General features: G+C 37.1%; 1 protein-coding gene across 2 annotated transcripts in view; it reads left to right on the top strand.

Annotated features, from left to right (window-relative positions):
- The first annotated feature begins 868 nt into the window (after positions 1-868).
- Positions 869-15,199, top strand: part of MAEL (maelstrom spermatogenic transposon silencer) — a 28,645-nt gene continuing 14,314 nt past the window's right edge. The window contains exons 1-9 of one of the 2 annotated variants that reach the window (XM_060198013.1): positions 869-965; positions 1,189-1,272; positions 1,644-1,736; positions 4,026-4,125; positions 5,028-5,183; positions 7,098-7,139; positions 8,349-8,473; positions 9,700-9,754; positions 9,875-10,016. In XM_060198013.1, coding sequence (XP_060053996.1) covers positions 924-965; positions 1,189-1,272; positions 1,644-1,736; positions 4,026-4,125; positions 5,028-5,183; positions 7,098-7,139; positions 8,349-8,473; positions 9,700-9,754; positions 9,875-10,016 — 839 coding nt within the window. In that variant the 5' untranslated portion in view covers positions 869-923. Of the gene's footprint in view, positions 966-1,084; positions 1,273-1,643; positions 1,737-4,025; positions 4,126-5,027; positions 5,184-7,097; positions 7,140-8,348; positions 8,474-9,699; positions 9,755-9,874; positions 10,017-15,199 lie in introns of those variants that run through there. The other variant, XM_007528757.3, reaches the window with a different exon arrangement.

Here is a 15,199-nt window from a genome sequence, read left to right as displayed (position 1 = left end):
CTCACAGTGGGTGAGAGTAGTGACAGCAGTTGATTGCATCGCCAGTGTTGTCTTCCCCCACAACCTTGATCTCCTGAGGGGATGACACCCCCTCTACATTCCCTCACGCCACACCCCTGGGTTCCTGCCACCCGACACGTGAATTCCCTGAGACACAGGGGCAGCAACCTCCTACCCCCTTAACTGGGTCCCAAAGGTCACAGGCGAACGCCTGGGAAGTCAAGTGACAGTGCATGTCCCTTACACTGCGTCCCACGGGTCTGTGACGTGAGACCTTGGGGAACAGTACATTTCTGTCCTCACAACGTGTCCCACATGCCGTAGCCATGTGACCTCCGTGGGGTAACTGGCCTGTCAGCTCCCCACAGCGTCCCACATTATATGTGACCTCATAGCGGGCAGGGACAGCACCTTTTTGCCGCATCCTTCCCTCAGCACAGAACCGCCCACACAGGAAAAATGGAGGGACTGGGAATGCTCTAGTGTCACCTCCCCTTCCTCTGGTGTTTTTTTTTTTTTTTTTTTTTTTGCCACCACCAGGGTTATCTGGAGTTCAGTGCCAGCACTACGAATCTACTATTCCCGGTGGCTTTTTTTTTTTTAACTTCCTCTATTATATTTGCTAGGACAGAGATAAATTGAAAACAGAGATGGGGAGAGAGAAAGATAGACACCTGCAGACTTGGTTCACTGCAGGTGAGGAGCAAGGGCTCGAACCTAGGTCCTTAAGTTTAATACAGTGCCTTTCCCCACTCCCCTTCCTCTAAAGTTTGTGACGTAACAAAGCACTGAAACTCACGTTCCACCAGACACATCTGTGCCGAGGACCAATCCAAAGGCTTGGGCACCTGTGACTCCACAGCCACCTGTGACCCTCCCCCACCCTCTAGCGCCTCAGAAGAGGGTACTTCCGGGGTCGGGTCATGCCCTTCTCTGTGGGCTCAGTGCGGTTGCGCAAGCACGCGGTAAATGGCGTAGGGTGGGTCGCGAGCTGATTGGTGGTGCGGGCCTCACATGATGATTGGTGGAGCGTGGCCGCAGGCGCTGATTGGTGGAGCCCAGTCTCGCGCAGGCGCCGCTCGGTTACTAAGGGCGGGAGCCCGGCTGGGGCGCCGGCGGTCAGTGTCTGTCGAGGCCGCCATGCCGAACCGCAGGGCCAGCCGCAACGCCTACTACTTCTTTGTGCAGGAGAAGATTCCTGAGCTGCGGCGGCGAGGCCTGCCAGTGGCCCGTGTGGCAGACGCCATCCCCTACTGTTCAGCTGACTGGGCAGTGAGTGGAGGGGACAGGGAACTTGGAGATTGGAGGGGCTACTGGTGTGACCGGATGGAGGAATTAAGGCGGCGGCGGGAGGAGGAGGAACGAACCCAGACGCTAGAAGGGGGGTGGGAAGAAGTGGGGCCAAAGGAAGGAATGAAAAGGCTGAGTGGGTGGTGAGGGGCCTGGAGGGCATGGGAAGGCTGGAGGGAGGGGAATGTGAAGAGGTGCGGGGGGTGGGGGGTTAAGGGTCCCCCGGCGGGGTGCTGACAGCACCCCCTCCCCAGCGGTACCGTCCCATCTCGCGGGCCAGTGGACTTGGCCCTGCGCATATAACTTCTTGCAGCCCTAGGCCACACTTAATTCCACCCCTTGCTGTCTCCCAGTTCCTGAGCGAAGAAGAAAAAGAAAAATACGCCGAAATGGCCCGTGAGTGGAGGGCCGCCCAGGGGAAGGATGCGGGGCCCTCGGAGAAGCAGGTAATGTCTGCGTGCACCCCTGTTCTCGGCTGAGCACGGCAGCGTGAGGATGCACCCAGCGTGGGCACTGAGCGCTCTGCGCTGTCAGCGTGCCTATAAAAAAAAAACATTGGGCAGGATGGACAGAATACATGCTGAGATCTTTGAATGGGGAAGGGCTAGACAAAATCATCACAGAACCTTCCACAAATAAACCATGAGTCACGGGAGCACAGACCCAGGATCTGGGTTGGTTGACCTCTCCCAGGTCTTATTTCAACTACTGAATTATTATTATTATTCTAATTATTAATTTAAGAGAGAGGAGGAGAGAGAGACAGAGCATCATTCTGGCATATGTGATGCTGGAGAACGAATTGAGGGCTTCATGATCACGAAACACTCCATCACTGTTTCATCTCCCATGCTGCTCAACTATTGTATCATTAAAGAACCTTTTCTTAGGGTGTTTAAAAGTAATTTGGGCCATTCAGTCTTATTAAGTGCCACCGACAACACAACCTTTTTCTGTGTTTAAAATAATTGAAGACATGAGATGTTTACTTTATATAGGTAATAGTTCATGTCGGTAAATTTTTTGTGTAGTAGAATGTAAAAGCATTTGTGTGTGTGTGTTTTTCTTGTTTTGTATTAAGAAAATACAAATGAATTGCTAGGCTCCCAATTTTTATACTCTTTCATCATAAAATTCCATCCTTAAACTGTCAGTTGGTGAGAGATTGCTTGCTTTAAAGAGATTTTTATTTACAGTGTACAAGAAACCAGCTTTAAACCCCTGGCCCCACCTGCAAGGGGGAAACTTCATGAGTAGTGATACAGTGCTGCAGGTGTCTCTCTCCCCCTTCCCTCTAAATTTCTGTCCCTATCCAAAATAAATTTAAAATATGTTTTTATGGGGGCCGGGCAGTAGCACAGCAGGTTACGTTTACATGGTGCAAAGTTCAAGGACCAGTGTAAGGATTCCTGTTCGAGCCATCTGGCTCCCTACCTGCCGAGGGGTCACTTTACAGGCGGTGAAGCAGGTCTGTAGGTGTCTTTCTCTCCCCCCTCTGTCTTCTTCTCCTCTCTCAATTTCTCTGTCCTATCCAACAACAGCAGCAGCAATAACAATAATAACAACAACAAGGACAAAAAATGGGGAAAAATTAGCCTCCAAGAGCAGTGGATTTGTAGTGCAGGCACCAAGCCCCAACAGTAACTCTGGAGGCAAATATAAATATAAATATATATATATATATACATATACATATACATATACATATATATATTTGAGTTGAAGCTCAATAATCAGTTAAATTTGTACATAGTTGTTCTTTATAATCCTTGATTTAGAAAATTCTTATGAGAGATTCCTGAAACTGGGGCTGGGGAGATAGCATAATGGTTATTTAAGAAGACTTTCATGTCTGAGTTCCGGAGGTTTCAGGTTCAATCCCCAGCACCATCATTAGCCAGAGCTGAGCAGTGCTCTGAGGTATCTCTCTGTCTCTCTCTCACTAAATAAAATACTTAACAAAGTGTAAACTATATTGTATATGTGCCTCATATGAAAGTTGGTGTTAGCATGATATAGTTTAAGTGAACAACATGAGTATTCTGGTGAGTGTTTTTTTGACCTCTGAATTGTTATATGTTATGTGACTCAGAAGAATTAATTTATCAGTAGTGGGAAAAGTATTTTCAACAACGGTTAAATTATCACTCGTATTTTCATCCAGAATATTTAGAGATTTGCTGTTGGGGATTGATATCATTGACAAATATGTATTACTGTATTTATGACCTGTGGAGCTTATTTTAACAACCTATAATGTTATTAATAGACTTTAATAACACTTTGTTAGTTTTATTGCAAGAATATAATAATATATTGCATGAAATAAACTGTTAACTGTTGATGTTATCAATAAGGCTTCAGTACTCTTGGTAGCTGAGTTGGGGGACTCAAAAGTTACATGCAGGGGCTCTTTCCCTCCTCCCTCAGTTTCTCTGTCCTATGCAACAACAACAACAACAATACCAACAATAACAATAAGGACAACAAGGGCAATAAAATGGGGGGAGGGGGGGAGAATGGCCTCCCAGAGCAGTGGATTTGTTGTGCAGGCAGCCCTAGCAGTAACCTTGGAGGCAAAAAAAAAAAAAAAAAAAGTTACGTGCAAATTTTTTACTGGGCCTAAGTTTGACCCTTGTGCTGTGTGTTAGCTACATTTTGCTAAATTCAAGTATATGGTATAAAGTGCCCAGCAAAAGTTTACATATGTGATTGGTACTTCTTTTTTTCTCTAGAAACCTGTTTCCACACCACTAAGGAAGCCAGGGATGCTTGTACCAAAACAGAATATTTCACCTCCAGATATGTCAAGCTTGTCCTTAAAAAGTGATCAAGGTAGAGTAATCCTAAAATGTTTTTGCTTAAATAAGTTTGGATGCTCAAGCATTGTGATTTTTGTGATTTATTCATCAATAAATGTGTTCTGTTCACTTTGACCCTACATTCCAAAGTAATATTGTATTGTCAGAAAAGTTATATATATGCATATATATAATTTTTAATTTAAGGCATACATTATATAAAAACTCTAGTGTGGTGCAGAATAGTGACTTTATAGCACAAGGTTTATTTGGAATTCACATTTATGGCTTCTGTAATTATTTTTCCACTGACATGGATGTTTTTATTAACTGTTCTTTGTTGAGAATTGATATACTTTGGACAGTCTTAAATGTGACCGTCAGTCTTGCTAAAGTATCACCTCACATATCTTCTTTCTTTCTTTCTTTCTTCCTTTTTTTCCTTTAGAGAACTTTCTTTAGAGTCTTTTATATATACTGGTAAAAAGTTAAGCAAGAATGTGCTAGCTTGTCACTAGTTTATCATAGAGATTTTCTTCTATATAGCTTCAAATTTTTAATATTTATTGAATACGTGTTGCAGCTTTTTTATGTCATTTCAGAGAGGGGATATGTACAGATGAATTATGTAGAGCTGATTACAAGCCTGAATAATTTATTGAATATGTGTTGCAGCTATTCTTATGTCATTTCAGGGAGGGGATATGTACAGATGAATTACATAGAGCTGATTACATGTCTGAATAATTCTGTTGCTTCATGCAAAGATTGTTTTTTTTACCCTTAAAATGTAATTATAAATTTTTGGTTTGATGTGGTATAGCTAATTTTCCCATCTCATATTGAAATGTAAATACATAAGGTAAATAGTTTACATTGTTTATTTTTTAAGGGGGTAAATTTGAGATCCTCATTTGTTTTTGTCTTTTTTTTTAGCTCTCCTAGGAGGCATTTTTTATTTTTTGAACATTTTTAGCCATGGCGAGCTACCTCCTCATTGTGAACAGCGCTTCCTCCCTTGTGAAATAGGTTGTGTTAAATATTCTCTCCAAGAAGGCATTATGGCAGATTTTCACAGTTTTATAAATCCTGGTAAGTAGCCAAATAGAATAGATAGATTGTAAAAGTGTGTTTTGTTATCTTACTTTTTAATTTTTATTTTAAAAAAGTATTTTACTTTTTTAAAAGCTAATGAATGCACATCTGAGTTATTAAAATATGACAAAAGTTCATAATAATCAGTTGAAAACTTACTAGGTTTTAACACAGAACATTTGGTTTAGGATTTTAACTTTAGATATTTAGAATTGACTTCAAAGTTGGTAGCCTGCTATTGTTCTGCCTCATACCTTATATCTTGAAAATTCTTAAGGTTTTTATGCTTTTGCTCTTTTTTTTTTTCTCAGCATTTCTTGGTTTTTAGTTTGCTGTTACTTTGTAATCTTGAGCCTAAGTACTTAACCTTTGTGAACTTATTAGCTCATCTGTAAAGTGAAGATAATACCTCTTAGAAGGCTGTTGTAAAAAATACATGAGAAGGAATACATGGAAATTACCATAATTTAGTAGACTTTGGAAGTTTTCCATATTCATCCTGCTAACAATATGATGTTCTCTGCCACAATAAAAGCAATTAGTTGTGAAGATTTAGGATTGGATTCAGTCCCAAGAGGATAGATAGAAGACAAGGAAACAGTATACTCTCATAACCAGTAGGAGAAATACATAGGGGGAAGAACTTCATCATTAGTTTTTTCAATTGCTTTAAAATTCATTGGAACAATTCCGTCTTTTTCTTACATATTTACAATAACAGAAATGAGCCATTCTTTATTTGCTCTTGTGGAATTTGCTCTTTAGAACAAATCAAAAAAATAGATGATTCATAAAAATATGACTGTAGGGCCTGAGAGATGGCTCATCCAGTGAAATGTACACTTCACTATTCTTTTTTTTAATATTTATTCTCTTTTGTTGCTCTTGTCTTATTGTTGTGGTTATTATTGTTGTTATTGATGTCATCGTTGTTGGATAGGACAGAGAGAAATGGAGAGAGGAGGGGAAGACAGAGGGAGAAGAGAAAGATAGACACCTGCAGACCTGCTTCACGGCCTGTGAAGTGACTCCCCTGCAGGTGGGCTAGCTGGAGACTCAAACCAGGATCCTTACGCCGGTCCTTGTGCTTTGCGCCACGGGCACTTAACCTCCTGCACTACTGGCCAACTCCCCACTTCACTGTTCTTAAGGATTTAGGATAGAGCCCCCAGCCACTACATGGGGGCACTATCTAAACAGGAAGCTTCATAAGTGGTGAAGTGGTTCTCTGATGTGTCTTTCTATTTCTCTTCCCCTCCACCCCACCCCCCTCTAGAGCATTGCTTAGCTCTGATATATGGTGGTGCCAGGAATTGAATCTGGGATCTCTGGTACTTCATACATGAAAGTCTGTTGTACTACCACTAGGTCTATCTTCAGGTCCTATCTGTCCCTTTCTGGTTCTCTCTCCCCTCTGTCTCACACTCTAGCTGGAGGGGCAAAAAAAAATGTTGAAAGTGATAAAGTCAACTAGGCATAAAGCCATGGTATAATTAATTTTTTTAAATATGACTAAGACATTTTAAAATATAGAATTTGGAGACTTTTTTTCCTCGTCGAAATATATATGTACTTTATTATATCAAGACCAATATATGCCTTATAGGATCATCCTTGGGCGCCTAAGACTTCTTTAGTACATGTTTCCTTGTGCTAAAAATATTTTTCTCTATACAAGATAGCCTTGTTTTTTAAAGTGGTTTAAATGATGCATCAAAATCCTTTGATAGTTATCAAATTTTAGCTTTTTTAAAGCATCAGTATGAAAATATAATCTTTTGTATTTTTACATAGCAATACCAGTTACTTATCTGTGTTATGATTTTGTTATCCCATGGAATATTACTATAGCACAGCCTGAAAGCTTCCATTTTTGCTTTTGTCAACAAGATATTTTATTTTGAATTACAGGTGAGATTCCACGAGGATTTCGATTTCATTGTCAGGCTGCAAGTAAGTATAAAGTGGAATGTAGGTATACCTGGTAAGGCTTACTGTTTTCAACAGGCATACATAATATATGTTGGGGGAAATCTTAGGTTTATGTTGGAGAATCTTCTAGAAGTGGTAGAAAATATATGTGACCTTTAGAAATAAAAATGTCATACTTGTAGTATATTATGTCTTAATTAATGGTGTCAAGATGCTTTACTTTTATATATGTCCTTTAGTCTCAACATCAGCTATTGGTACTGGTCAGGTAACTAGATAAGTCTTTTAAGAGATACTAGATTATCTTGATTTAAACCATTTACAGGGATGTCCATTTAAGATTGAGAAAAAAGTTGATATTTTAAATATAATATGATATAAAAATAATATTAAAAATAAAATAAAATTAAGAAAAGCAGTCTGGGAAGTGACAGTGACTAGGACTTTCAACTTAAAAGTATGATTCTTTGGCTTGCCATGTGTCAGGGGTAGTGCTCTGGTATGTTTTCATTTTCTCAGTAAATAAATAAAACTATAAAAATACAATTATAAAAATAGTAAAAACAACTGATTTAAAATAAGAAAAGCAGAATTTTTATCAAACTTTAAAATTTAATCAATACTTATTAAATTGTTTTAAAGTTGATAATGAGAAATAAATAAGAATTTTTACTTCATAAATTTCATAATTGAGCACCTCAAAAATCACCATATTTGGGACAGTAATAAAGATCACTTCCCCCACCACTATCACCATACTTAGTAAGACCAGAAATATTCTTTGTAGAAGTATAACATACATCAAATGTTTTTATATGCTCTTACTTATGACTCAGTATTTCTTCAAGGGCTAAATCTTAGGAAAATGATGCATGAGATAATAATATATATTAATAATATTCATAATATTCCTTGTAGAGGCAATAATAGAAAATCTAGATTCAAAAAAGTACATATTGATTAGGAACTATGGCTATTATTAAGCTATCACAATATTTGTACATTAAACAAAGTGGTTTCATATTTTTATTTATATGTTTTTCATTTTTCATTTGTGATTTAATAGTGTTTTACAAAATTATGAGATTTCAGTGGTATAATTTTACACTCATCCATGGTTTGTGTAATCCACTATACCCTCCACCAAAAGAAAACAAGTTTTTATTTTGGTATTTTAAAATTTAGTTAGTCTAAGTGCAATGTTGAACCTACTACCTCCTTATTCTTCAGGTGATTCCAGTCACAAGATTCCTATTTCTAACTTTGAGTCTGGGCACGACCAAACAACTGTGTTAAAAAACCTCTTTAGATTTATTCATCCAAGCCCTGGCAACTGGCCACCTATCTACTGCAAGGTAATTTCAGAGTACAAGTTTCTTTTAAGGTATTCACTTGTATACCAAAAAAAAAAAAAAAAACACAAAAGTTGCCCAAAGAGCTTTTGCTTGTATTTAGTTTTTTTTAATTTATTATTATTATTATTATTTTACCAGAATACTGCTCAGCTCTGGTGTATGGTAGTGCAGGGGACTGATCCTCAGACTTTGGAGCCTCAGGCATGAGAGTCTCTCTCTCTTTTTTTTTTGCCTCCAGGGTTATTGCCGGGGCTCGGCGCTACGAATCTACTGCTCTTGGAGGCCATTTCCCCCATTTGTTGCCCTTGTTGTTTATTATTGTTGTTGTTATTATTACTGTCATTGTTGTTGAATAGGAAAGAGAGAAATCAAGAGGGGAAGAGAAAGGGGGAGAGAAAGATAGACACCTGCAGACCTGCTTCACCGCTTGTGAAGTGACCCCCCTGCAGGTGAGGAGCCAGGGGCTCAAACCAGGACCCTTAGGCAGGTCCTTGCATTTTGCGACATGTGCACTTAACACGCTGTGCTACTGCCCAGCCCCTGCTTGTGTTTAGTTTTATGTGATAAAAACATGTTCATTCTGAATTGTTTTAAATATAATTGGAAATAATAACCTTCCTTTTCTATTTCTCTGGTGTTAAAAAGGATTTATGAAGGCTAAAGAGTTAATATATTTCTACTTTAATAGATCTTACTAGAAGTTATAAGTTTCTCTTTCTGTATCTTTTAACTCTAAATAGAAGATGTTCTAATTTGCACATCTGCCCTTCTAAAAAAGATTACCATTATTTGGAAATAATCCCTAGGCCTTCTTTTTAATTTTTAGAGATGTTTATTTTGTCTGAATGTTGTGGGGCTTGTAGTCAGAGAATTGAACTTCAATTTTTTTTTTTTTTTACTTATTAGTATAACTGAATATATTAGCTTATCTTTTTTCCTGAATATTGGTTCCTTTGTTTGCCTGCCTAGAATCTTGATTGTCATAAGGGTTTTTTTATTTTATTTATTTAAAAAAGAGACATTAACAAAACCATAGTAACGTAACTGGTTATTAAGAGCAGTAGTCTTTTCTAGTCTGTGTTGCATTTTTAAATAATTCTCAGAAAGGTTTTTGTCTCTTCACTTCCTATACCCATTACCCATATCATTTTGAAAAGGCCAGTAATTAATATTTGTAAAGGAATTTGAGGAGGGAGAAAATATAAGTTATTTTTTTCCTTCTCTAGTCTGATGATAGAGCCAGAGTCAACTGGTGTTTGAAACATATGGGAAAGGCATCAGGTGAGTAAACCTCTGTTCACTGCCCAAGTGCATTATAATAACTATATCTGTTTCTGTTTTCAAGTACATATTCTAGGTACCTGAGTTCACTAATTAAACTTTTCTGTTTATTAATGGAAGGAGTCAGAGAAGATCTTGAACTTCTCACAGTAGAGGATCTTGTAGTGGGAATCTACCAGCAAAAATTTCACAAGGAACCTTCTAAGACTTGGGTTCGAAGCATGTTAGATGTGGCCATGTGGGATTATTCCAGCAATACAAGGTGTGTGTAGTGATTTTATAACAACTGATAAAATGTGGTAGGAGTAGTTTTTGTCTGTTTTCTAGTGTGAGACTTTGGGATCATTGTATTTTCTTTAATATAAAATTCCTTTGCTAGGGGCCGGGTGGTGGCGCATCTATTTGAGTGCACATGTTACAGTGTGCAAGGACCCAGGTTCAAGCCCCCGGTCCCCACTTGCAGGGGGAAAGCTTTGCGAGTGGTGAAGCAGGACTGCAGGTGTCTCTCTGTCTGTCTCCTTCTCTATCTCTCCCTTCCTTTCAATTTCTGACTCTATCCAATAAATAAAGATAATAAAAACGAGTAAAATTCCTTTGTTATCATGTCTGTCATTGAAAAAAATTCAGATGAGCTGACAGTACATTTTTATGTATAATTACTATAGTAATGAAAGAATGTTTTATATTGAATTAGATTTTGTTTCATTTTATACTTGCAGTCTGAGAATGAAATCAGTGTTTTATTGCATAGAATTCTTGATTAATTTCCCCATTTTAATGTTATATATTAGGAATAATTTTATATGTGAGAATATATAAGTGAAATTTTTCATTTTGAAGTGATTTCAGGCTATAATTTTTTATCAATTTTACAAATAAGTCCTATAAGCCAATCTTTTAATACCTCCAAATTGTTAACATTTCTTTATAACTAATTTTTAAAATTTTATTGGGGATTAATGGTTTACAATAAACAGTAAATACAGTTGTTGGCACATATGTGAAATTTCTTAGTTTAAGTAAGACATTCTAACCTCTCAACCTAGGTGATCCTTTACCATCATGAACCTATCCCCCCAGTATCCTTTACTTTGTTGCAATATACCAAGCCTAGTCCAGGTTCTGCTTTCTGTTTCCCCTTCTGTTCTTATTTTTCAGTTTGAGTGAAATCATCCCATATTCTTCCTTCTTTTCTGGCTTATCTCACTTAGCTTGATTGCTTCAAGTTCCATCCAAGATTAGGTGAAGAGGTGAATTCATCATTTTAAATAACTGAGTAGTATTCCATTGTGTATCTGTACCACAACTTTCTCAGCCACTCATCTGTTGTTGGACACCTGGGTTGCTTCCAGGTTTGGCTATTACAAATTGGTTACTATGAACACAGATCCTTTTGGATTTGTGTTTGTTTCTTTAGGACATATCCGGACAATTAGAATTGTGGGGTCATAGGGTAGTTCCATTTCTAGCCCTCTGAGAGTTTTCCAGACAAATTTACATTCCCACCAGCAGTGCATTTGTTGTTACTATCATTTCTAATGTATGACTTTCTCACCGGAATGAAGGCTATCTCATTGTGTGTATTTTCATTTTTCTGATAATCAATGACTTAGAACATTTTTCATATGTCTATTTGCTTTTTGGATCTTTTAGATGGGATCATTTTTGTTGTTGTTGTTGCTAAGCTTGGTGAACTATTTATATATTTTGATAACCTTCTGTGCACACTTCCTTTTTCTGGCTTACTTGAGAGTAAGTTTGCTGATGTAATGCTTTTGCCCCCAAAATACTAGTTAGTCCTATGAATAAGGACATTTTTATCACTAGGATATAATTAGTAAGATCAGTAGGGATATTGCCATTGATGCAATCTATTATCCAACCTAAAGTCTGTATCACATATTGCTAGCTGTTCAAAAATTGTCTGCTATATCCTGGAGTCTATCCTAGAACCACATTGCTGTACTGTTTCTTCAGGCTCTTTTGACCTGGAACACACATTGACTTTCATAGTCTTGCGTTTTGACGGGTACAAATCAGATATTTTCATATAATGTTCATGTTTGATTTTCTTGTTTCTTCTTGATTATTTATTAGTGTTGTATACTTTTGACAGGAATCCTATAAGAGTGATATGTCTTCTTAGTGTCACATCTGGAGGCAGATGTCAGTTTGTCTCTTTGCAGTGTCTGACAGGTTTCTCCACTGAGAAATTACTGATTTTCACTGTGGGATTAATATTTTGTGTGACACTATGAGATTATGTATATATTCTGTTCTTCAGTCTTTACTAGCTTTAGCATCTTGATGACTTTTCCCTGAACCAGTTTTTTACTATAATTAGGAAATAGTGACTTTGTACCTCAGACTTCCTTTTACATTTATTAATTAGTATTCTGCTGTCAGGAAGAGCTTTTACCTTTTAATTTACTACTATTATTTTTTGTCATCTCTGTGGCATTACTGCTCCAGACTAACTTTTTCATATGGGGAAAGACACTACTTCCCCAAGGCTTTCTCTAATGCAGTGGGATCCAGATGCAAATGTGGATCACAAGCACAACAAAGCAGATACATTATGCAGTTTTGCTATTTTGCTGGTCCTAGTCTCCCCATTTATCTTTTTCATTTGCAAGTATAGACTTAAAAATTCATTATTGTTCAGTGTGTTACAATTCACTACTATCAACATATGTAAATTGTCTCATTTGTGACCAGAGGGAGTCTCTTCAAAACTGTGGTTCCTGTGTTCTTTGGTATTGCCTGATGATTTATTTGAATGCCAGGTGTTTTATTTAGGCTTTTTTTCTACTTCCTCTGATAATCGTTAGAATAGCCATTTTTACAAGGAGCTCTGCTTCCTTTAAGCAGAAGATTCATTATTTAGAAGATAGGATCTGGGTACTAGGTATGCTTTTTCTACTAACACATCATTAATTTTAGTTCTCCAACACATCATTAATTTTAGTTCTCCTTAGTGTACATAAGTAGGAAATAGGTGTATATGTACTATATGTACACACATTCATTTTTATATAGTTATTACTTGCTCTGTGTTTTACCATGAGTTCATACTGAACCTGTAATTCCAATTCAGCACAATAAAGTTTTTTTTTATTTGTTTTTTTGTAGGATGGAGAGACTTTGGAAGAGGAGAGGGAGATAGAGAGAAAGGTAGACAGACACATGTAGTCCTGCTTCAACACTTGTGCAGTGTCTCCCCTGCAAGTGGGGGAGCAGGGGCTCAAACCCCTGTCCTTGAGCATGATAATGTGTCTGCTTAACTGACTGTGCCACACAATAGAGTTCTTATTGAAGTCTTTTGTTTTCATCCTATAATTGAAAAACTATTATTTTTTCAGTTCTATAATACACTGAAAGTTTTATAATCAAGTGGTGGCAATTTTTAAAAAAACACAGACATTAACAATAGTTTAAAATTTGTTTTCAAACTTGTTTTTTTAATTCTAAGGGCATAGAGTTAAAATAATTTATACAAAATATATTTGGGTTGGTTCTTTCCTCCTGTTTAGTGTGATTAAATTTATTTGAAATCTAAAGCCCATTTGCATGTGTTCCATTTTTATTCTTGTTTTATTTTAAATGTATGATATATTAATAAGTTTCAAAAAATTATCAATAGCAGCACCTCAATGTAGTTCCATAAAAACCACATTGTTTTGGGACTGGATGGTGGTATACCTAGTGGAGCACACACATTACCATGAGTTCAAGCCCCTGGCTCCCATCTGCAGGTGGGAAGTTTCACAAGCTGTGGAGCAGTGTTGCAGGTGTCTCTTTCCCTCTCTATACCCCTGCCCTCTCATTATCTCTCTGTCTCTATCAAAAAGAGAGGAAAAATAAAACAATTAGAGAAATTCAGTGGTTTAAGATTACTTATTTGGTTAAATTAATTTGGACAGAATTGAAATTGTTATAAATTTGAATTTTACCCAAGACAAGAAAGCTTCTTTGTTATTCAACTTAACTTTTATGTTATTCAAACCTATTAAAATTTTTTCTTCTATATACTGCATGAATGTGGGATTATTATATTTTGTGAGGCAAAATCTTGGATTTTCTTTTATACTTCTTTTATAAAGATTGATTTGTTTAAGCTTTCTATTTCTTTTTTATCTTTATTTATTGGATAGCGACAACCAGAAATCGAGAGGGTAAGGGAGACAGAGAAGGAGAGAGAAAGAGAGACACCTGAAGCCCTGCTTCACCACTTGCAAAGCTTTCCCTCTTCAGGTGGGGACCAGGGGCTCGAACCCGTGTCCTTGAGTACTGTAACGTGTGCTCAACCAAGTGTGCCAACACCCAGTCCCAGCTTTCTAATTCTTAAGGGATCAGTTTTGGTCAAGATTCCAGGATTTATTTATAGATCTTTCTATGGATGAGGTGATGATGGAATTTTAAGAGTATATTCCAAACTTTCTCAGAAGACATGCTTTCTTGTAGCCTTACATTATGACTTCAGAATTTAATTTTATCCACACTTAAGTTGAAATTAGATGTTAGGTCACAGAATGAGTTGTATTAACAAAGTGTACAGTGCAGTTATGATTTTTGACACGTTTTTAGGAAATCTTGGCTAGACATAGTCATATATATAGGAGGTGGAGGGTAGGTAATTTAGAGGAAAAGAATCTAGAAGGAGAAAAAAAATGTCACTTTTACCAATATGCCTTTAGATTTGGAGATGTTTTCCCTTGACTTTAGATTTTTGTGGGAGTATGTAATCCCCAAGTTTATAATAATAAAATAAATTATTTTAAATTCTATTTCAAATCTGCTCTGCAATGAAAAATACAATTTTTGAGGTGTAGAAATTCTTGGTTTGAAGATCTGGAGGAACAAAACTCAACAGAAACTTAAACTTGACTGTTGGTAAAATGTTAGATTTTATTTTAATTTAAAGCTTAGTTTTAGAATTTTATGAATCATATTTATTAGATAGCTTTCTGGAAAAGCAGCAGGGAATTCTTAAATCTTATTTTTAGGTAGTCATTCAGTTAAATAACTTCTATTCATTGCAGATAACCTACTTTTTACACTTAATGTTCAACATGTTAGTAATTTTTAAATGAGGATTCTTGCTTTGTTCAGGCATGCTTTTATGCACATAGTGCTGTTTTGAGTCTCAGTTAACTCTGTGCTGAGAAAGGTATTCATGCTTATAATGAGTCTTCCATGAAAGTCGGCTGCTGGTCATTTCCTCTCCACCATCATTTCAGAGATGCTGCTCCTAGATGTCTTATCTGAAATGTCACCCTCAACACTCATGCCATCCTTTTATTATTATTGTTATTCTCTTTAAACTCAATTACCTACCTTACTATGATTTATTCCTGTGTGTTTTCCAAGTAAACTGTAGATACTAGTTTCTGTACACTTTACTCAATATCATACCTCTAGAGTCTAGTGCAATACTAGGGAAGT

The sequence above is a fragment of the Erinaceus europaeus genome, chromosome 9 (genome assembly GCF_950295315.1).
Source record: "Erinaceus europaeus chromosome 9, mEriEur2.1, whole genome shotgun sequence".
Lineage (NCBI taxonomy): Eukaryota > Metazoa > Chordata > Mammalia > Eulipotyphla > Erinaceidae > Erinaceus > Erinaceus europaeus.
The sequence above is the reverse complement of the archived record's forward strand: the minus strand, read 5'-3'. Positions and strand labels throughout refer to the sequence as shown.